This window comes from Podarcis filfolensis, assembly GCF_964270895.1.
Source record: "Podarcis filfolensis genome assembly, chromosome: 8".
In the NCBI taxonomy this organism is placed as follows: Eukaryota; Metazoa; Chordata; class Lepidosauria; order Squamata; family Lacertidae; genus Podarcis; species Podarcis filfolensis.
The window spans coordinates 54,720,392-54,743,286 of record NC_139611.1 but is presented as its reverse complement, the minus strand read 5'-3'; the positions used below and the strand labels follow the sequence as shown (position 1 = coordinate 54,743,286).

The 22,895-nt window shown below is 44.2% G+C and overlaps 2 protein-coding genes across 7 annotated transcripts in view; one reads left to right on the top strand and one right to left on the bottom strand.

The window, feature by feature from the left end:
- Positions 1-4,780, top strand: part of DOK4 (docking protein 4) — a 57,278-nt gene extending 52,498 nt beyond the window's left edge. For 3 of the 4 annotated variants that reach the window (XM_083625332.1, XM_083625331.1, XM_083625333.1), the window contains exon 9: positions 379-4,780. In XM_083625332.1, the coding sequence (XP_083481458.1) occupies positions 379-506 (128 nt within the window). In that variant the 3' untranslated portion in view covers positions 507-4,780. Of the gene's footprint in view, positions 1-352 lie in introns of all 4 variants that reach the window. The other variant, XM_083625334.1, reaches the window with a different exon arrangement.
- A 1,005-nt stretch (positions 4,781-5,785) lies between these two features.
- Positions 5,786-22,453, bottom strand: COQ9 (coenzyme Q9). Of its 3 annotated transcripts, none has more exons than XR_014551062.1 (9): positions 22,259-22,453; positions 20,643-20,814; positions 20,034-20,169; positions 19,192-19,334; positions 18,890-18,974; positions 17,139-17,243; positions 13,481-14,254; positions 7,638-10,018; positions 5,786-6,442 (listed from the first exon to the last, which is right to left on the bottom strand). XR_014551062.1 is itself a non-coding variant. In XM_083625338.1 (9 exons), exons 1-9 carry the CDS (start codon positions 22,317-22,319, stop codon positions 6,407-6,409), a joined length of 948 nt encoding a protein of 315 aa, XP_083481464.1. In that variant the 5' UTR covers positions 22,320-22,453; the 3' UTR covers positions 5,786-6,406. The 3 variants fall into 3 exon arrangements, 2 of the variants coding, with proteins under 2 accessions (XP_083481464.1, XP_083481465.1); XM_083625338.1 differs by having other exon boundaries at positions 7,638-7,691; positions 14,099-14,254; XM_083625339.1 differs by lacking the exon at positions 22,259-22,453 and adding an exon at positions 21,504-21,525 and having other exon boundaries at positions 7,638-7,691; positions 14,099-14,254.
- Positions 22,454-22,895: the final 442 nt, after the last annotated feature.

Genomic DNA, 22,895 nt, shown 5'->3' with positions numbered 1-22,895 from the left:
TCACATAGCTCATAGTTAACCTATGGAACTCACTCCCACAGGAGGCAGTGATGGCCACCAACTTAGATGGCTTTAAAGGAGCATTGGGCACATTCATGGAGGAGGAGGCTATTGATGGTACTAGTTGTGATAGCTATGCTCTGCCCCCACAGTCAGAGGCAGCGATGCTTCTGCATCCCAGTTGCTGGAAAGCACAGGAGAGGAAAGTGCTCCTGTGTTTGAATCCTGCTTGCTGGCTTCACACAGATCAGCCACTGTGAGGACAGGATGCTGGACGAGATGGGCCGTGGGCCTGATCCAGCAGGCTCTTCTTATGTCCTTCTTCTTAACGCCAATGCATTTCTCCAAACAGAGACGAGGTCTGCTCTCTGCCCACAGGTGACTCGTACTCGGGGCCCCAAGCCAGCTCAGAGACTGACCTCTTGAACCGTTTCATCTTGTTGAAGCCAAATGCTCCCAAAAGCGGGAAGAACGACAGCAAAGACTCCAGCTCGGCTTCACAGTGATGCAGCCCTGGGTGGAGGGAGAGACCCGGGCAGAGGGCCAGCTCAGCCCACAAGTGCTGTTGCTCAGCACCGAAGATTTTGTGGTCCAGTGCCTGCTCCCGCCTTTCCGGAAAGGGTTTGGGGACAGCTTTTCGGCTACGGGGGGAGAGTCCGGCGTTTGCACAGAGGCTGCCCCCATGGAGGATGTTCATAGCAGAGGATCTGAGCCTTGTCAGCCTGGAAGGAACTTCAGCCAAGCAGGCAAACTCCTACCAGGCCTGGGATGGAAGGAAGAGCCTGGATGTGAGGGGGAGGACTAGCTATATATTGTTAAAACTATTTTAAATATATAATATTGCTTGTGCATATTCTATATATCAAGAGATTCCCCCACCCCCCACAGGAATGCACATTTCTTCGCCATCCTGGTGAGATTTTTAAACGGATGGCCAGGTCGTTTGCCCTTTCCCTCTCTTCCGTTGGGACCGTGGCTATGAGTCCAAAGGGGAGAACTTTCAGGCGGACAGAAAAAAGTCTTCCCGAATGGTAGCCAAAGCACCGGGCTGTGCAGCAGAGAAAAAAAGCCACATGGGTCTCCTTGCGGCAGGTGGGGCTTGTTGCTGCTGACCCAGGACTTTCTGCAGAACAGCCTGGCAAAACCTTCTCTCGCTGGACTTCGGGAGGCCAGAAAACAACCCTTCCGTGCCACAGCAGTCCTTTTGCTGGTGACAGAAGTGTTTGTCCCTGAAAAAATAATGATTTCATAGAATTGTGGAGTTTGAAGGGATCACCCCAAGGGTCATCTTTGATCTTTGGGAAGATTTGCAGATCTATAAGGAATAAGAGCTTAGTTTCCACTTCTTTGAAAGGCTGACCACACACAGTTGACCTTTGTGGCAACGTCTCACGAGAAGGAGCTGCCACTTTCCTTTCCAGGTTGTGACTTCTGCACAAGCGTCCTTCCGAGGGAGGCACAGGGTGCTCTCTCTCTCTCTATCTCAGTGTGGGCTGCTTGCTTGAAGCAGGCAAGGCCCGGAAGGTCTGCACTGGGCAGGCAGTGATAGTGTTTCACTCAGTCTGTGCATACGTCGGCTGTTCCTTGTGGATATTTATTGACAGCTCATTGCCTGCAAGGGGTGGGCTCACCATCCTTTTCCAACGTGGGTGCTAGATTATAGAACTATACGCACAAGCCTCCCCCAGACAAGGGCAGTTCCCGATGGATGTTTGCGGGTGTTGGGGCTGAAATAATTTGGGGCTGCCTTGTTTACCATTGGCTTGTCTTTGCTACATTCCACTAGGAAAGCTTCTCTCGCCCTTAGTTCCACCCCCAGTGATCTGCCCCAGTCTTCACCAACCCGGTGCCCTCCGGATGATTTGGACTACAACTTCCATCAGGCTGTGCTAACTGGGCCTGATGGAAGTTGTAGTGAAGGCTGGCCTGCCCACAAAGCAAAGTTAAGCTTTCTGGTAGGTTTTACATCCTAAGGGGCCCCACCTTCCACACAACCTGCCCCCCACCAAGTGTTCTCTACAAAATGGAAATCAGTTCAAATCTTCACTTGACTGGCTGCAGACAATCAAATGGTCGTCAAGGCCTTTGCTTTCCCAAGGCTCCCCTCACCCACCCACTGGGGGAAGCAGCTCCTTTCTCTGTCCTGGAAACAGCAGCAGTAGCACTGAAGGTGGGCAGCCATGGGGTTGCCAACTTTTCGACTAGCCCTGGATAGCAACTTGATCTGCAGGCCTTAGCTCGTGATGGTGCTTCCGTCAAAGTTTTAAAGTGCTTCACTTGCTGACATCTCTAGAGCAGGCTGCTGACAGGAGCACACCAGGTCAGTTGGCAACCCAGTTTCCCGTCCTCCAATCCTGCCGTTCAAAAGGCCCAATGCCAACCTCTGGAACAGAGTTTATTCTTTACCTCCCCACCTCTTTTGTCCCTAGTATTTCCCAACTACTCCAATATCCCTCAAAAAAACCACCTACCCACCCTGGCCCAGTTAGAAATTTTAAGCGGAATTAGTGAAACACTTTCACAGAGTGGCTGGTTTTATTCCTATGCTGAAATTTTTTAAAGAAGCAATTGATTTTCTAGTTTTACTATTTATTGAATAACTTTAAGAAGGGCTATCTTCTTTTTATTGTAGTACAAACCTTGGTATTGTGTTGTTTTGTGTTGTTGTTGGGTTCCCCTCCCCCCACCCGCCACCCTGTTTAAATAGCACTGGAGTTAACATCTTACAATCTTGTGCTCTGCGTGTGTAAATAACTGTATTTTTGGATCTTGTCTGTACCTGAAAGTGGGAGAGATCTCCCAGGACACCTGTGAATTGGACCAGCAAATGTCCAAGCAGCCTTCCTTCAACAGTAGGGCCAAAGTACCAGTAGGGCGGGGAAGTTGGATGAGAGACCCACAAAACTTGGGATCACTGGAGATATTCGTCCGTAGTATCGATATGTCCTGGAAGCCTTCTAACCGAGAGCTCAGTTTTGTTGGTAAAAGCTATTCCCAGTGACTGGCCCATTACATAGGAAACTGCCTTTTTACTGAGTCCATCTAGCTCAGTATTGTCAACACTGGCTGGCAGCAGCACTCTAAGCTTTCAGTTGGGAGACATTCCAAGCCTATCAGGTACTTCTGGACTAAAACTCCTTGGTCAAGCTGGCTGAGGCTGATGGGAGATAGAGTAACAGTAGGAGGCTCCCAGTCTGTAGCTTTTTTCTAAGCAAAGTTCTCCTTGAGATTTGCTAGATTCCTAACCTCAGCACAGTTTGGGGTCCTTTCTCTGATGAGAATGCAATTTTCATTTGATTCCAGTGGTTTGGGTCCTCCTCTCTGGAGCAGCAGAAAACAAGCTTGTTCTGTCTTCCATGGGACAGCCATTTAGATATTCTGAACCCCAATCCAGAGCCTCTCACTCACCTCCCTGCTTTTATCTGTCTCCTGCTCTCTTTTACGTCTGCTCACTTCTTCCAAACCTGCTTCCAAAATAGCATCCCTCTCTTCATGCTGGGAAAGTGCTTTGCAAAAAAAACACTGCCAGCATAGAGAATGTATTCCATGTGTGCAGAGGAACTACTGAGTTCACAAGTGGGGAACCTTTTTTCTATTTTTTTACCCCAAGGGCCACATTCCGTTCTGGGCAACCATCCTGAGGGCCACATGCCAGCACTGGGCAGGACCAGAGGCAAAATAGAGCAACGAATGAAAAAGTTTACCTTAATAAAGAACACTAGTTTCTACACAGTCTGTCTTCCATTCTGATAAATAAAAGACACCATCAATGTTCAAGGGGACATTCCAGTGAGGCAAAAACACTCAGGGTGAGATGCAGAGTCCAATGAGGAAAGTGGGCTGGGGAGAGTCCAGAAGGCCAGGTAGAGAGATGTGATAATCATGGAGCTATACAGAACCCAGATCCTAATTATTAGCAAAATACACACATCACAAGTTGAGGAGATGCATGGATGCATGTTTATGAATCGGGGAGAGAGAACATATCTGCCCCCAACCAGCCCACTTTTGCCTCTTGTCCTGCCCACTACCAGTGTGTGTGTGTGTCTCCCAATTATTCCCCACAGAAATGAGCCCTTAACCCCCAAAATGTTCCCCACCCATGGCTTAAACTAGCCTTTCCCAAACCTGGAACTCTCCAGACTTTTTGGACTACAACTCCCATCAGCTCTAGCTTTATATGACCACACTTGCTGATGGGAATTGCAGTCTAAAGCATACAGGGGGCAGCAGCTTGGCGAAGGCAGGCCTGTTTCATTGCCAAGCTGTTCGTATCACAGAGGCACCTTGCAGATACTTAGGAAACAGCCCTGTCCTCCTGCCACAGGCCACATTGGCCCTCTACTGGGCAACTCCTCTCCCATAGAATTTGGGCATGTAAATCTGAAGACCCAACTCTGCTGGCCCTTTTCCTCTTGGAAAAGCCTTGGGAGGGGCAGCCAAAACAGCCCGACCTTTCCAGCATGAGGAGTCTGGAGTAGCAGGGAGCCAAGGGGGAAGAATGGCAGAGCCAGGCAGCTCTGTTAATGGACTGTCAGTAGGGGGGCGGGGTGCAGTTATCCCATAAATTAGTTAGTATCCTATGGAGAAGGATGTGGCATGAAGGCTGGGACATGCAAATGCTTGGACAGGCTGTGAATAGAGAAGAGGTTGGCTCAGGATTATTTGATGCACAGATTGTGGGGAGGGGGGGTGTGGACGTGGGGGTTGCCAAACATGTTTTGGTTGTTTTGTTTTTTAAAATGGAACTGCTTGGTCAATAAACAAACATTACTCCCTATTCCAGTCTCAGATTATTATTATCATCATCATACAATTATACCGTATTTACTCAAATGTAATGCACACCTTTTTTTGCCAGATTACGTCGTGAAAATTAGGGTGTGTGTTAGATTCAATGGCGCATTGTATTATACAATAGACGATAACAGTTTAGAGGGTAGAATGATACAATGGGGTGTGAATGAGAGGGCGCTGACCCTTTGAAACCATACAGTTGCTTCAGTTTCTCAAGGACAAAGGGATGCCGAGACACTAGCACCTCAGCCCCTCTTAAATGTCTGGCTAAGACGGATTGACTTGTGTCTCTGTTATGAGCTGGCTATGAAATCACTGTGATGGTTTTGCTTGATGAGCTCCATAAGCAACAAAAGGATTGTATTGTTAATTGTCTAGAATTTCCAGCCTTAAAAATGTGACACCCATTAGAGCTGGGAAGGGACCAGAAGCAGTTTTGGTTTGAATCACAATGCAGGGAGATAGAAGTTTTTTTAACCAGGCTTGAAGAGGCCTGTGAGCTCTCTAGAACTATTGGGATTTTATTTTATTGATTAGATGTATATCCCATCCTTCCTCCAAGGAGCTCAAAGTGGCATTGTTCCCCCACATCCCTATAAAATCCCCCACAACAACCCTGTGAGGTAAGCTAGGCCAAGAAACAGTGACTGGCCAAAGGCCACCCAATGAGCTTCATGACAGAGTAGAAAAAGAAAAGAACGGACTCAAGTAATATTAAGCCTTGAGTCCAACACAACTAGATTAACATAACCAGCAGCTGAATTGCCCCCCTTGATGTTCAAAGTGACTTGAGGCAACATTCTGTGACCGCTCATTCACTCACGCAGGGCATGAAAATGTGTATGCATGTTTCAGTTCTTCCCAAAATAGCAAAACTTGCATTTGTTGTACCATTACTGTGGATCTTCTGAAATCTCAGATGATTCTATTTATGCCAAAAGACTAAATGAATCTCAGAATGAAGAAGCTGCAAACTCTCACACAGAAGGCAGTTTGAAATTTTTTTATTATTAATTTACAGACATGTCAGTGTCCAGGAACAGAGAAAATTATACATTTGCAATAGAACTCTGATGGCTATTCGATAGCTGGGCTTTCAAGCTACAGTTGCCATCAACTTTCATGCAAATAGTCCTGGAAGAAAACTGAAAGCAGTGACAAAACATCAACAGAAGCCTACAGTGATGATGTGATCCTTCCTGAGCAGAAATGTATTGAGAGTTGGAGCAGAACCACACAATTTGGCACAGTGCTGGCCATGTCTCCCAATGATGCAGCAACCTCTGAGTCAGACACATAGATAGCAAATGCGGGGGAGAATGAAAGTAAGACACTTTTGGTTACCAACTTTCATTCACATCATCTTCTAAAAATGGACCCTAATTTGTTAGTTTTTACTAACTGGGTCAAGTATCAGGAGCGGCATCATCACCAGAAAACCAGGTTGTGACATTTACACAGCCCAGGAAAAAAGGTTCTCACGCTAGGCTGACAACCTTTAATGTGTGTTTTAATAGTACTAGAAAAATCGTGGAAACAGTTTAAACTTCTTGCGATGGGATTCCTCCTCTTTTTGGGTCTTGGAACTCCCTCTCCCAACTCTTCCATCTTATCGACGTTGGTTCAGTCCTGTGAGATTCCTTATCTGTTTGGTTCACAAATAATATGTCATTAAATATAAGGCCAATGAGAAAATTACTAGCAGCAAAGAGGCAGCATAGGAATATGCCACTGCTCCTTATGACTGGGAAAGGTAACTCTAGCAAGCTGCGGTTTTCAAATGGCGTTACAGGGAAGGAGTCCCTCAATGAGAATAAGATCAATAAGGTGAGCAACCTTTTCTGAAAAAAAGCTTGCCCCCACCCCTTAACAAAATTTCTCTGAAACATGCACCATGTGTTTCAGGGCATGTTCCCATTCACTTGGGATGGAAAGTGAGGCCCAAATAGGCCTGGTCAGTACTCTGGAGGACATGAACATGTTGCCCCAAAACATACACCAGAACCCTGCATAACACACACAGACAGCTTGGCAGGAAAGTGGACTGGGAAGATAAAAATTGGAAGGCAACAGCTTTCAAGGAAGGGCATTGGGCAGCAACAGATTATAGAGAGAATTCCTACATTTCTTCTGGTTGCTCACTAACTAAGCAATTTAACATTTTATTCTGGATTCATTTAACAAAATGTATATGCTGCTGGATTTGTAAAAAACCTCTTAAGCGGTTTAACAATATATAAAACAAAACACTGAAATTATCCGTAAAAACAGTTATTTAAAATATAATTAAAATCAACTATAGCAAAAAATAAAAAATACATGTCGATATTCTACATGGCTGAACAGGCTTACCTAAACAAACATGTTCTACGCAGGCACTGAGGGTACAGGGAAGGTGCCTGCCTAATACAAATAGGCAGGGAATTCCAAAGTTTAGGTGCTGCCACACTAAAAAAACCAATTTCTTACAAATGCTGCTCAAGTATTATGTGGCTTCTGTAACAGCTCCAGTTCTGCAGATTGAAGCAGCTGAGTAGGCATATATGAGTAAGGCGATCCTGCAAGTAATTTGATCCCAAGCTGGCTTTATATACCTCTGCTGTTTGAAGGATTCTTGAGTAATGAAAAACACTGTGCGCCAACGCATCCATACAGATTAATCTGGGAAATACTGCAAGTAAGACAACTTCGCAGATCCTCTCTTTTTTAAAAAATAAATCGTACAAGCAACCGTTTCCCTTTGCATTCCTCCACATCCATTATTGCATCAATAATTGCCCAGGGCAGGAGCTGTTTGGTATGCAACAACCTGAGGAAATCCTGTGTCTGGCATTACTTACAGTGACAGCAGCACCCATCAGTCCCTGGACAAGGGCTTCTCCTGTTGCCTGCACCTAAGAAACAAAACACAGGCACTGAAATCTTCTGCTTTGTGCTGGTTTTGCATTGGTGGACCAGCCCAATATGGAAAGGCGCTAGCTCAGTAGCAGAGCATCTGCTTTGCATGTAGAGTGAGCCATGTTCAGTTTCTGACAGGGCTGAGAAAGAGTCCTGTCTGACTCAGCATAAGGATGGTTCCTGAGAGTTATTCTACAGTGATAGAGCTGACAGCAAGTACATGCTATTTGGCCGGCAGTATCTGTAGAAACCTGAAACGGCACTACAGTGACATGCAATCTTAGGATCTCAGCGGGATCCAAAGACCTGCACGTATACCGCAAACACCAGGCACAATTGGAACAAACACAATTGATTAACATCACAGCAGCAGCTCCAACACTAACAAAAGACTTGCTTAGAAATCTCCAGGAAGATTTTCTAAGCAAATTAGTCCGATTTAATTCAGAGACCAATAAAGTGTATCGCATTGAGTGCCACTTCTTCTCCTTAATGTGAATAATTAACTTACATTCTCCACCAGGGCCTGTATGAGAGCGAAGCATTGCAAAGTTATGAGAAGTTGCACAGATGGATTGACTGCAACTATGTGGGTGATAATATAATGGTTCTTTCCAATGCTATCACCACAGCATGTAGGCAGGGCCTAGTATGTGCCACCAGAGCCCTTTTCATATGTTGCACAGATGGGGGTAGTGCTAGACTTTGCCCGGCAATCTGTGTACCTGTCTGAAAAACGGTTCCGACTTTGTCAGCAAAATGCTGCGTGTTTTTAATGCAAGGGTGTAGAATCTTTGGCCATTTCCCCCCCAAACTACACCCACATGCTCCCTCACATCTGATATCCTATGCAATGTCAGGTGCAGGTAGGTAGAGACCTGGTTGCCAATGCACATTAAGGAGTCTTAAAATGCACTCCTAACTGGCAAGGCAAAGCAGGTTTCAGCTCAGCCAAAGGGGGACCTACGACCTGGCGGCTGCTTAATTACATGTGACCCTCCAAACACTGCAGGTCTACTCTTGTTCTCTTTGCCATCCCTCTGGGTATCACTTCCCCATATATGTCAGGTGTATGTGTGTGGGAGAGAGACAGAGAGAAAGAGACAGTGTGTGCCAGGGGAAAATACCATAAATGGGACAGAGCCAAAATAGAATGAGCAATGAAAAGGGTGGGGGGGGGGGAGACTGTGACAAACAATTAGTTCCAACCTGTGTTAATGGAGAGGGTGGGAAACAGAAGAAAGATGAAACAAAGAGTGATGGAGGAGAGAGGGGGAGACCTATTAAATCCTGTGATGCTGCAAATTCCACCCACTTTGGCTCTGGCCCCTAACAAACTAGCCCTGAAGAAATGCACCCTCAGCAAACAGGATAATGGTTCCCTAACCCTGGACTAAGGGATGGGGAGCTGGTGGACTGGGCTTGGTCTGCCAGAGCTTCTTCATCTGTGCATCCCAGACTCCAGGGTCTCTCTTCTCACTTTAAGTCTCTCACATTCCCCTTGCTGCAATGTAATCACAGCCACAAGGTGAACCAGATAGACAGGACAAGAGCACTGCAAGCAGGCAGGCCAGCAGGCACACCAACAAAATGAGACACCTGAGCATAATGACTAGACTGGAACATCTTTCCAAAAGGCACTCTAGCTACAGCACTCTGTTGCCATGCCTCTGACCTCACATGCATGCCTACCACTCTCTCTCTCTCCTCCATCTCTCTTGCTCTCACCATGATCAAACTGCAGCCACGAGAAAAAATGAGGGAGATGGAAAGAGAAGGCAGAGAGAGCTGGAGGCAGGCAGATAGGTACACAGGGAACTCTCATAAGATAACAGCATGTGGAGATTGAAGCAGTGCCATCTGAGGAGAAGTGCCTGCCTGCCTCCAGCACTCTCATCTTTCTGATGGATTGTGGAGAAGAGAATGAGAGAGAAACTTCAGGTACGCTTTGGCCCATCCACTTCAGCTGCCACTATGAGTGTATATACATGAATGGTTGTATCCACCTATGTTTTACTTAGAGCTGAAATTAATGGACTCTAGTTAGTCACTTCCATTAATTTCAATGGGTCTACCCAAAGTATGACTAGCATTGGATAAAACCTGTCATAGGACCTCAGGACTGTGCGCATGTTCTTGTGGAACACCCAGGAAAGATTGAGGATTATGGAGGCTAGATTGGTGCACTGAGCAGAGAGGAGTGAGCCAATAGCCAACAAAATGGTTGGTTTGGGGCTATAAAAGGCACAGTTCTCTTCCCCACACCCATCTCCCCAAATCTGAATCAATGAAAACTTGCTTCTAGAATTCCCAGTAGCTCGATCTTCCGGAGGCGGCGCCATCGGCAATGGCGGAATCCCTCTAGTTCTGAGGGACACAGCTCCGCGGAAATCGGGTCTAGCCACTACGGCGAAGCGGGGACCCTTCTGAAACCACAGGTGGGTGAAGCCTGTGACCGTAGGACTCAGCAGGCACCTTCAGCGCCCCCCTCCCAATCTGCAAAGGAGCCCGGTTACGAGCTCCGGAGCGTAACGGGGTGTTTGGCGCGGTGCTGAGAGTCAATTGCTTCTTCCGTAGAGTGAAGCCGCACAGCTGTTGCCGGAGAGCGCTGACCTTTTTCCTGTGACAATTCGGCTATCAAACAACTACCCGTGAGTAGGTCAAGTTTAAAGACCGGGGAATAAGGAAAAAAAATACTAATTTGGTGCCGAAGCGGGAAGGTGTAAACAGGAAGTCCGCCTTCCGTTTCTTGTAAACAGATCAAAGCAAAGACTGTCTTAGCTAAGACCTTGAAAATTGCGTTAAAAAGACTCAAATCCTAACATTAATAAAAGAGAACTCCCTCCCTGAGGTGCAGGAGAGGGGAGGGAGAAGGGGAAGTACTTTCTGCCTGCAAAAAAAAAAGAGAGAAAAGGGAACAAAGACCACCACTTAATGCCTGGGAACGGACTGCCAAGGGACAATAGAACTGCCGTACTGCGAATCGCGCTGTTTATGGACAATGCAACTTTTTGACAGCTAACTCTGTAAGAGAGATACTTTGATTCTGAAGGGCTTCTCCGGACTTGAAACTGTTGCTTGCTTCGTTAAAGGGGGGATTTGTGAAAGCTGGAAAAGTTACTTTATTGTTATAAGTTTTGACTGTTACTGTGTCCCCCTAGAGGAACTTTGAAATTGCTACAATTGGCCAGGGAATTTTCCACTACAAAACAAGTTCTAACCGTGGGACTGACCTTGATCCTTAGATAAAGTGTTATGGCAAATTTGACTCAGGAAAAAACAACAAGATCGGGTAAAATTAGACTGCAGCAGCGAAGAGCATCAGCATCTGGCCCTTCTGCTCCACTAGGGGAAGATTCTGCTCAAGTTGGGCTTAAAGGAATGGCATCTGAAGAGGGCTTAGCTTCAGCATTAGGAAAAAATTTTGAATCTTTGGAAAAATTAAGTAAACAAGTTGCTGAAGCAACAACTAAAATTGATCAAAACACTTTAGGCATCAATAACTTGGGGCAGAAGGTGAACTCAAATACAGAATCTATTGAGAAACTGCTGCAGGAAACTACTTCGAATCGAAAGATAGCTGAAGAAGCAAAGGAAAAAGTATTGGCTGTAGAGGAAAAGATACCACCGATATGTAGGCAGCTTGAGGATCACAGGTCATTGCTGTCTATGATTGAATTAAAAGAAAAACAGACAAATCTAAGGATCAGGGCTGTACCTGAACTTGAGAAAGATAGTTTGAGTGACTTTCTTACGCAGGAATTTGCAGACTTTTGGAACTTAGATTCAGATAAGTTAGATTCCAAGATAGTAAGCGCTTTTAGACTTGGAAGAGGGGGGAGAAAGAACAGGGTGAGAGACTGTTTGATTACCCTCCGAACAAAAGAGGAGACAAAATACTGAGTCTGCACTTCCAGAAGACCTTGGAAATAAACGAATCAAGAGTAGAGATATTTAAGGACATCCCGAAATACCTTTTAGATCTTAGGTCTAACTACGGAGATCTGGTGGCCCTGTTGAGAGGAAATAGAACCGTTTTTAGGTGGGAATTCCCCCAAGGCCTATCCTTTACCTTCAAAGGGAGAAAGTTTAAAATAAGATCAGTGGAAGATAAAGAAAAATTTTTGAGAGAGCACGGAGAAGACCTGCAAAAAGAAGCTGAAGAAGAGCCAAGAGCTCTAAAACCAGGAACACAAGACATAGTACCACTACCTTTGGGACTGGACAAGTTAGAGAAAGTGAAAGAATGCTGGTTGAAAGAATGGCTGCTTCTTGAGAACACAGACATTTTGGATTTAGAAGGTTTTAATAATGTTTTTGGGTGGCATGCATATTTGTGGTATGACAAGGTCAAAGCACATAAAGCATTTAAAAACCATATTGTCAGGAAAGCATTGTTTAATGTCTGGATAAGATATAAGGACTTACTTGAAAATAAAACCCCAAGGTGGTTGTCACCGATGGAAGCAAAGGCTCAGAAAAAGCTCAATATGGAGGCCAAATGGCCAAAATATTGGGAAATTTTGGAACAAGAAGGAGACAAATTGAAATTGCAGAGTTTTGAGAAATTAAAAGATAAAGTGCGAGACTGGCTTTATTATTATCAAATAAGGGAGGCTTATAATTTGGACAAAAAAATTGGCTTCCGGGTGGAAAAATCAAAATTGGAAACAGAACTGTTAGATCCCAAAACAAAGACACTTTCAAGAATGTATAACTTGCTGTTGAAATGGAATACTCAGGATGAAACGGTTAAATCTGCTATGATTAAATGGGCACAAGATGTTGGACATAACATTATGTTTGCTGACTGGGAACAGTTGTGGACCACAGGTATGAAATTTACAGCATGTAATGCCTTAAGAGAGAATATTATGAAAATGATATACAGGTGGTACATGACACCAGTCAAGCTTGCAAAAATCTATCATTTGCCCGATAATAAATGTTGGAAATGTAAAGAAAATGAAGGTACATTCTTTCACCTTTGGTGGATGTGCCCAAAGATTAAGGCTTTCTGGGAGATGATATATAATGAAATGAAAAAGGTATTTAAATATACCTTCCTGAAGAAACCAGAGGCCTTCCTCCTGGGCATAGTCGGCCAACTGGTGCCAAAGAAGGATAGAACTTTCTTTATGTATGCTACAACAGCAGCAAGAATACTTATTGCAAAGTATTGGAAGACACAAGATTTACCCACCCTGGAAGAGTGGCAGATGAAGGTGATGGACTATATGGAACTGGCGGAAATGACTGGCAGAATCCGAGACCAGGGAGAAGAGTCGGTGGAAGAAGATTGGAAGAAATTCAAAGACTATTTGCAGAAACATTGTAAAATTAATGAATGTTAAAATGATGTTGGATTGAAATCAAGCGGCCTTAGCAACAAGATCAATAAGAATATGTAAAAATGGATTGATAACGGATGAAAATATATAGTTATAATATGTTGAGATATAGAGTTAAGATAAATGAAAGAGGGTAAGGATTTGCTGAACTAATCATGTGAATAGGAATACAAAAAAGGGAGGTGTGAGGAGGTCAGGGAAATAAGCAAATGAAATTTAAGATATGGAAAAATTGATTTGTTTTTAATTTTTTTTATCTATTTTCTCTGTATTTTGTATCTTTTTTTCTATGTATTTTTGTATTTTTTTGTATTTTTCTCTTTTTTCTCTTGTTTTCTTTATATTCTGTAATTCTCTTCTTTTTGTAAAACTGCAATAAATATCTTTTCTAAAGGCCAAAAAAAAAAAAAAAAAAGAATTCCCAGTAGCTCTACACAGAACACTGTGTGACAGCAGCTAAGCATTAAATCTCCTAAATTAGACTAAGAATACAATTTAGCATTCATAAGATGTAACAATCAATTAAAAAAATATTCTGAACCCAAATCCTAATTATTTGCAAAATATGTGCGTCATAAATGTTTAGAGGTATGTGAATGGATGGATGTGTGAATAGTTGTATGTTTGCAAATGGGGGAGATGCATGAACGGATGTTTATGAATGGAGCAGAGGCAAAAAAAAGGTGCCTTCCATTAGCCCACTTCTGACTCTTGTCCTACCCACTTTCCCCCCAAGTGAATGAGTCCTTAACCCCATAAAGGTTCCCCACCTTTGGCTTAAACTGGCCTTTCCCCAATCTGGCGCCCTACAGAAGTTATGGATTACAACTCCTATCAGCTCCAGCATTATATGACCAAGCTAGCTGGGGCTGATGAGCACTGTAGTCCAAAAAAAAAAATGGAGGACAGCAGGTTGAGGAAGGCTGGCTTTAACAGTCAGGTGAAGTTACTTCTGGGGTTTAAACACACACATATGAAAGTATGACCAAAGCTACAGTTCACATGTGCCACAGAAGACTGTGCTGTTTATAAATGGATTATTAAGGCATCACCTGCTTAGCTGTGTGTCCCATGTTCATGGCATCCGCTATTCTGTTTTGTAAGAAGGACCAAGTCTCCTCAAAGTCAGGAGAGGAGTCCTGAATCATCACTAGCTCTGTAGTGTTGTAAATGCCAGCAAGCACTGCTCGACGAGTGTACCAGTTTATCTGTAAGGGTAGAAACCAAGAGACAAAGTTACATGAGTACCTGTAAGAAATTAAGACTTCACAGGCTATACCAATATGAAACTATCCCATCCATGACCAGTAGACATAGCACTTAAACCCTGCATTATTATTATTTTTAAACCTAGATTTCTGTGACAAGTGAACCCAAATTATTCACCAAGAATTGCTGGATTCTGCAATGAATTCTGTTGGGAGCTGCCCAGAGCGGCTGAGGCAAAGCTGTCAGATGGGCAGCATATTACTATTATTATTAAAACTCAGCAAATGTAGAGCTGTGTGATTATTTTGCGCTGAAGCATCACTCCTCCCTAGGACTGACGGATGAAAGATTCTAGTCTGTAAATGGGACCCAGCAGATTTTCACGGGTCTCTATTGCACAGCCCATTTATTTCTACAGACTACTGGATCACAGCCCAGTGCAAAATCTCTCTATTCACCATCCTAGCTTTAAAAACACCACCAACCACCACTGCTGAAAAACAAACTGGCCTTGCTCCATGTTAGCCTAGTAACTAGCCCCAAAGCACGAAGTTCAGTCAAACTAGCTGGTAAACCAGCCGCATGAAACCCCACAGACAATAAATGTTGAAGGTGTCACAATATTCTGTCTTTTTATTGCAACATACAAGGACTACAATCCTATGTCTATTTATATGGAAGCATATTGCATTGAACTTGGTGGTACTTACTTTTGTATACATATGTTCAGGATTTCACTTAAACAATTAAACAACCCTCTGAAAATAATTTGGCACATACCTTCTAGTAGAATAGAAATTTTGCCCAAGAAATCACCCCAGTACCTGTCTATCAAGCATGTAAACCAGGGATTAACACAAAAAACACAAAAAGGACAGTCGGGATCCTCCAGATCAGCAAAGTAGAGATTATTATTGAACCAGCATCTGTTTGGGGCATTAATCAGTTCACAGGTTACATAAAACTATGTTAGGCACACCACAGCTGAGAACCAATTACTACCTCATTCAGCCTGTTGAAACTTCAAAAAACATGTCACTCAAAATCCATTATAACAAACGACATTCTCCTATTTCTTTTTATCATTTCTCGAACTGTCGTTAACCAAAGTGGAAAACTGGATTCTTTTGCAACTACCTAATGAACATATCTGGTGCCATCTACAATGGTTGCAATGAAGTCCTGCTAGCAACGCAAAGGCACTATTCCAGTTTCCAAGAAAGCTCGGGGGGAGGGGGAGAGGGAGAGGGAAGAAAATTAAGCACTATTTGTAAGGCTGAATATTTTAATAAGTTCATCCACAATTTGCATACTCCAAAAAGAACCTTAGTTTCCTGGTGTGAGCACTGTCTTTTATTTGGCTTTCTGGTTTATTCCTTTAATTTGTCTGTGTGCTACTTATTTGTCACTGCAGTGGCTGCTATTTTATCCTAACACAAGTTTATTAAAGTCATTCATTAACAAGACCCACTAAGCTTTTCCTACCCCTTACTTATGTAAATGCAATAGGTCAAGTAATTCATTAATTACTTTAATTAAGATATAATTTACTTTGCTATTATTTCCTGCCAGAAAGTTGATGGCTCTCATAAGCCCTGGGTATTTTTAGGGAGCTGCTTACGAGTTTTCAAAGAACATCCATCACTTTCTGTTGTCCCGGCTGGAGGTGGGATACCGAGCAGCAGAACTGTGGCAAATGGCCAGTTCAACTCTCTGTGTGTGTCACTTAAATAAATACATTCCACTTTGTTTCTTTCTATAAAAGGAAAACAATTTTATAATTAAAAAACCTTACATAGTACCGTCAGCTAATATTCTGTCAGTTTCAAATATATCCAGTTCTAGAAGTGCTTTTTGCTTTGATTTGGTCGTTTTAGTTTGCATTATTATGTTTCTTTTAATAGTTTTTATAAGGCTTTATTTTCTCACCTTAGGTGTCTTCAAGAAAAGTGATATATAAACATTGTAACTTAAGTCTGGTTTTTGTTTTAATTTGCTGACAGCATGACTGGGCACACCACTAAGCAGAGGGCCAGTGAGAGCCCAGCCACCCATTATCCTTACCTGCCCAGACACACTTGGATGAGCTGCATATTTAATTTTAGCTTATGCAGACTGATGATATGTACAAGGTGCTTGCAACTCTATGCTCAACCGCATGGCCTCTTGAGCCCTGCCCTTGTTGCTTTATTAAAACTAGCAGAGGGGATCTGATTAGCTGGGTGTGATTAATGAACAGCAGCAGTGCAGCCACTTCTAAAGAAGCCAGCTCTCAACCTGATGGTTTAGTCTGAGCTAACTACCAACCAATAACAAATACCCACTTTAAAGGAAGGTAGTGGAGAGTTGTGGCAGGGCAGCTGCAGGCACTCTTGGCTTATATGGATTATCTAGTCCTGTTTCAATCTGGGTTCAGGTCTGGTCATGGGACTGAACTGGCCTTAGTCACCCTGATGGATGATCTTTATCGAGAACAGAACAAAGGGAGTGCAACTTTGCTCCTTCTCAATCTTGCTGCAGCTTTTGATACCATCGACCATGGTATCATCCTAGATCAGCTCCATGGTATGAGGGGGCCCTGTGTTACAACAGTTCTGATCCTACCTACAGGGCTTTTTGGACCCTTGGGGCTTAAGAGTTGTATCCTCCTTGTGTCCTCCTTTTTCAGCGAATGACTGTTGCTAATGCAATAAAGAGGGACCATCATACCCCCAAGCTCTTTGGAAACCAAAATCCTGAAAGCTTTTTAGCACCGCAAGTGTTTGAACTGCATAATTTTCCCAAGCACAGCCCAGAATGTATTTATCATGCAAGGCAGAACTTTTCAAGCTTTCCTGTTGCTCCCCAAAGTCCTATCAACATCTGTGTCTTGCTCAGACTTACATCGGTGGACTGGTCTCCTGCGTAGTGCCACATGTCATCCACCATGCTCGTCAGGAGGTTTAGGCTGGCTGGGATATTGTGTGGCAGCAACAGCACACTAATAGCCTAGGAAGGAGGAACAGACAGATAAATTAATGAGGCAAGGAGAAACACTCTTCACCCACACTTTCCACCCCCCTTTTCTATACACCTTGTTTTCATCTGCAGCAGGAGTAATCCAACATCATGTTTTTGGAAGTCTAATCAACCCTAGATAGCATAGCCAATGGTCAGGGGTGAGGGGAGCAACATCTGGAGGGCACCATGTTGGCTATCCCTGCTATACAAGTCTTCCCAGTACTGATTCCTTGCCATTTCTGCATACATCATAGCTTCAACTCCACTGCCTATGCCCATCTTATGGGACAGAAAACATTGGTAATGCTTTTTATTACCGTAAAAACCTAGCAATGGCAGCCACCAGAGCCCTAAAGCAATTCACAGAGAAATCCAGTTCAAACTTTGATACCAGGAGCAATCTAACTCAAGCTTGAGTTTCCTATCATACTTGAATAGGAAAAATAAATTATGGATATGTTTGCTATTTTGTGATTCCAAGAAGATGACTGCTACTAAAGGCCCTTAGGATCTGAAAAAGTGAAAGGAATTGCTTCCCCACCCCGCACTCCGGTCAGGTTACCATCTCTCACCCTAATCAACATGACAGCACTGTTGACTGGATAAACAGAGAGAGGTATAAGCAGCTGGGGAAGGAGATGAGGACAGAGGGTGAAGAAAGAGCCATTGAGAGTGGAGGGGGCCCTCTTTCCATCCTCTGGACCCCCTGGAAAGCTCAATAAACCTGCTGTACCTGGAACTGAGTGTGGAGAGTGGAGCTGAATGGGACACAGCTATGGGCAGCCTGAGAAAGTATCATCCACCTTGGACCCACCCAGAAATCTGACCCGCTGGTCGATTTAATCTGGCCCCCGTGGCAGTATATGTCCTGGGGTAAAATCCTTAAAAAAGCTCAACTTTGGTCGGCCCTCACACATGTTCATTTCATCAAATCTGGCCCTCTTTGAAAAAAGTTTGGGCACCCCTGGTGATGTCTGCTGTTTCCAGGAACTCTTCTCATAGTAAGACTTTGGACATAGTAAGCTGAGTTTGTTTGGTCCTTGGATGAGAACTCGGAGGCTGAGAGAGGAGAGTGTGTCAGAAGGGAAATGAATTGATACTGATTTTTATATATTAGAATCTTAATTAATGTAACATTTTTATATGTAACTGTATTTTTTTGAAATATTTTGTTTATGATGTCGCTTCAGTTTTCTGTACACCACTTAGAAATATTTTAAATATATTAAGTGGTACATGATTTAAATAATCAATCACTCTTCCTTTAAGGAATTTGGGGTGACAATGACAACAGCAAGGGTGATCTGCAACTCAATGTTGTAGCATATCCCTGCCCTCCATAACAAGTGCTTCTGTTCAAGGTTCCATCCATCCTAGAATAGCAGCCTAGTAGTGCTACTCATGCCTCAAGGGGGAGAGGGACAGCTGTTCAGGAAGGGAGAAGGGGGGAAGACACATTCTTTCCCCTCCACTCTTCCAATACCTCCCTAATATGTGGAAATCCCTTCTTTAATGTCAACCACCTGGCTTCCCAGGGAATTATAAGAAATATACCAATTCTGCTATACAAAGCAATGAACATAGGTGACACTAAGGGATATCCCATGTTTTCAAAAATAATGTTAGGTTTGTACCTGGGGCCATTTTTCAATATATGGAATCAACATTCGCAGCCTGGCCTCCAAAGCATCCTTCAGAAACTGGTCTGTCTTCTTCTTCCTTTAAAAGGAAAAGAGCATTTATTGTGATTTTATTCTTTAATTAAAAATTGGTAGCAAGATGCATTAGGGAAACTACCTCACAAGAGCCCTCCTTGTGACCAGATTCCACGGTTAGGCTTTCTGTGGCAACATACAATTGTCACCTGTTGTGTTTCTGCCTGAAATGGTGGCACAATAACTAACCTCCCACAGCAGCTGCGGTGACCAGTACTCACTCTGCTTGACCGAGCTGCACCAGTTTGTGTTGCTCCTCTAAAAGTTCAGTCAGCTTGGAGTTACACTGTGCAACAAAGTGCAGGATCAGTTCGCTGCCATCATTGTGAAAGAGCCCTGCTGCAGCAACAGAGAGACCCAGTGACTAAAAGGAAGAAGGGAAACAGGTTGAACAGGTAAATTACCCAGGAGCCAGAAAGCAGGCAATACTGTTCTACAGCCTGTTTGGTACAAGCATTCCAAGCAAAGCAACAATGCTGTGGCCAACACTGTCGTTCTACATTATGGCCCTATCTCATGTGCAGAGTAGCTTTCATGCTGCTGTTAAAACTCAGGCAGTTCTGCTCTACACTATGTTTTTAAGGATCCTATAGCTAATCCCTCTGCATTGCAATGATATCATCCAAAAACATCCTCCAAATTACTGTTTTCCATCTGCAGAAAGTAGAAACAGATTCCTAGAATGTAGGAGCCCTCAAGGCAAGATTTACGTCATGTCTTGCATGTGCTTTGTGGGTAAAGACCCATTGTGGTCAACAAACTTTTTATATGGGTTAATTGCAATGGCTCCCCACCAGGCAACTCTCAGAGTTATAGCTCTGCAAAGTTTTAAGTTCTTTGTCGCAAACCTCTCAGCACCCACGTAAAATAAGAATTGTTCTGGGACCACCACAACAGTTAAAAGCTTACTAAGGCTGTAATTCTAACTCCTCCTACTTGAGTTTAAGCCCAACTGAATTCACCAGAATTTACTTCTGAGTAGACATGGTTAGCATTGCTGTGTTTAGCACCTCATGCAGATGCTCCCTGCACCTCTTAGCACATCAGTCCTCTTGATAGCTACCTTGGCTCCCTCTGCAATAGCATCTGCTGTCCAGCCATGAGTGGGGACAAACTCCAGAGCTGCTGTCAGGATTTGATGCTGCAGCTGTTCCTCACTTTCATAGCCCTCTGATTCTTCACCTCCCTGATCCGTGTAACTAGGAGAATAAAAATACAAAGTCACACCCTCAAATACCAAGGAGTCTCCCATTTTGGTCTTCCATATCGCTTTTCCATTGCCTTCATAATTCCTGCCAACTTAAAAGCTGCCCCCAGTTTCCTGTGCTCAAACTTTTGCTTGTTCAGTGTACACAATGCTAGTCTGTTAACATTTACAAGGGCACTGATGCCTCTTCTGATAAATCCAGGGATCTGCTCATCACAAGATCAGTATGGATTTTGTGGGGGCAGTAAAAGAAGACACACTGCAATGCTGCTCACGTCACCCTGGGATTACAGGCATGGGAAGGAGATGCCAGCTTCAAAAGAACACATAGGAACATGCCTCCCCAGGGATGCAGAAATATCACATCCTGCTTGCAATACAAAGCATTACGCCAGAACTGGTTGTGAGTTTGTGGGAAATGAGATCTCTCAGAGCTTTAAGTGGTGGTGGGAGAATGCAGGTTACCTGGGGTGTAAGTGTGGATGCTCTTGATCATGCTGCTCCCCCACTGGCTCTGACTCCAAATGCTGCTGGGTGGAAGACTGTGGGGGCTGTTGTTTCTGCTCATCTGATGCTCTCCGCAGCACAGCTGCAGACTGAATAGCACGTTGCACTGGGTATAGCTGGCGTCTGAAGACTGAAACAGAAACCAGTTCAGTAAGACAAACTATTGTCTTTATTAACCACATCAACTTCATTTTTGAAGTACAGTTATAAAAATTTAGAATCAAAGCAACCCAATGAGACTAGCCAATGAGATAGGAATGCCTGGTACCAAGAGAGAATAGCTTATTCAAGGCTACCTTCTAAATTTGCAAGGATGAGCAGAGATTCGGACCTAGACTAAGCCTGTATATGCTCTAGTCCTCTCAAAAGGGCTGGGTTCTGCTCGTACAATACATCACTGATACTTCAAACAAGTATTACCTTTGAAAGCCTCTGTCCTAACATGCCAAAAGAAGTTAGCCAATGCAAGTGGCACGTTAGCCAATAATTGCCCCATACCCAGATTACACTGGCAATTATCTATATGCCACTGCAAAAGTCTGGGTTAAAAAAATAATCATTTGATTGTGAGTATGCAAGAAACTTGGTTGGTTGGTTGGTTGGTTGGTTGGTTAGCTTTGTTGGCATGTCCATCAGGCCCCTTCAGTGTAAGTTCCTGCTCCTTGGTGAACAGATCAGTAGACATTTGGATAATGCATATATGTAGACACAGATATTCATCTGAAGCCATACTCCAAGTAATCAAATTAAAGCTGGTATTTGCATCATAGACCCTTTAGAAACTCAGAATTAAACTTGCCCAGGAAGTCAAAACCTTACCCTTCATCCAAATTCAAGAGGCGTGTGAGGAATGGCTGCAGTAAACTCGGGGGATTGCATTCTGCACACCTTGATGAAGTGGTGTGCTAGACTAGAGCTGTGTTCAAATCCCCACGCAGCTATGAAGCCCACTGGGTGATCTTAGGGGCCAGTCACTACCTCACAGGGTTGTTGTGGGGATTTGAATGAGGAGGGGAAGAAAACCATGCATGCCACCTTAAGCTCCTTTGTGGGGAGGGGAAGGTGGGATATAATTGCAACAAATAAATATGAATAAATGAAACGAATATTTTATATAGCCCAATTTTAGCTGTGGTTTAGCGTTCAAACCAGGTGTAAAGAGGCTGAAAGCAAATAAATAAATGATTTCTCATTTTGATTGTACATGATTAGTAATAATAAATACATGAGCAACAAACACAAGCCTGACAAGGGTTGAGTTTTGGAGGGTTCAGAAATCCCGGTGGCTCTTTCCCTTCCCTGAGCGTTATTTAACACAACAGCGTATAATGATTGCATGAACTGCGCAAATGAGCCACAATTAATCGCCTCCCCGGCCCCTCAAGGCGAGTTCAGGGGCGTCCTTGCCCCTTGGGTGCCACTTGCCCTTCGCCTCACCTTTCCCCGCCCCGCCCCACAAACCCCGCTCAGGCCCCGGCCGCAGGCTCCGTTTCCCGGGCGCGGAGGGAGTGGGGGGGTTGGCAGGCGGCCCCCTCCCTTTCTCGCCCTCAGCCGCCGCCCGAGCTGCTCCTCACCCGCTTGGCAGCGTAGCAGCCCCCAACCCGCTCGCCTCAGACTCGCCGCGGCCGCCGCCATCTTTACAGTGGGCCAGGGAGCAATAAGAAGCGCCTTGGAGCGAGAAGCTCGAAGGGGCAGCCGCCATCTTTGGGGAGGGCAAACAGGCAGTGGGAGGAACCGCCCCCGCTGGCAGGCTTCAAAGAGAGAGAAACTGGAGCTGTAGAATAGAGTTGTCTTTATAATCCACACTTCCGGGCTTTACTGGCTTTCCGCTGCAACTCACATTGCAGGCTATAGCTGCGTTGCATCACAGACAGATCATTGCTTTGAGAGACTTTTTATTTTTACAATCAAGCGGCGTATAAATTTATGAAGTAAATAAATATGCCTAGGAATAGTGTGGCACCACAATGCTCCCTCAGAACGCAAGGAGCTACCTATTTCCGCCGCCCCCCCCCCAGATAATTGTGGGATTCCAGCTCCCAGATCACCCAGCCCAATCAATGGCCAGGGGCGATTAAAAAAAAACACCCCACACTCATGACTCAGAATCATGGACAATGGCGGCTTTTGGAAAATTCAGTCTTGTGTTCCTCTTCCATTCCCCGCCCCCCTCTTCTATCTCTATGTTTCACAAATGTCCGCCCCTTGGCC

Bases quoted from the DNA above. Each gene is read 5' to 3' on its own strand.
- COQ9 (XM_083625338.1), bottom strand. From the start codon at position 22,319: ATGGCGGCGGCCGCGGCGAGTCTGAGGCGAGCGGGTTGGGGGCTGCTA. The intron at 20,815-22,258 runs GTGAGGAGCAGC...TTTCTGTTTCAG, and splicing joins GCTGCTACGCTGCCAAGCGG to TCTTCAGACGCCAGCTATAC. The intron at 19,335-20,033 runs GTAGCTATCAAG...TCTTCCTTTTAG, and splicing joins CTATTGCAGAGGGAGCCAAG to TCACTGGGTCTCTCTGTTGC.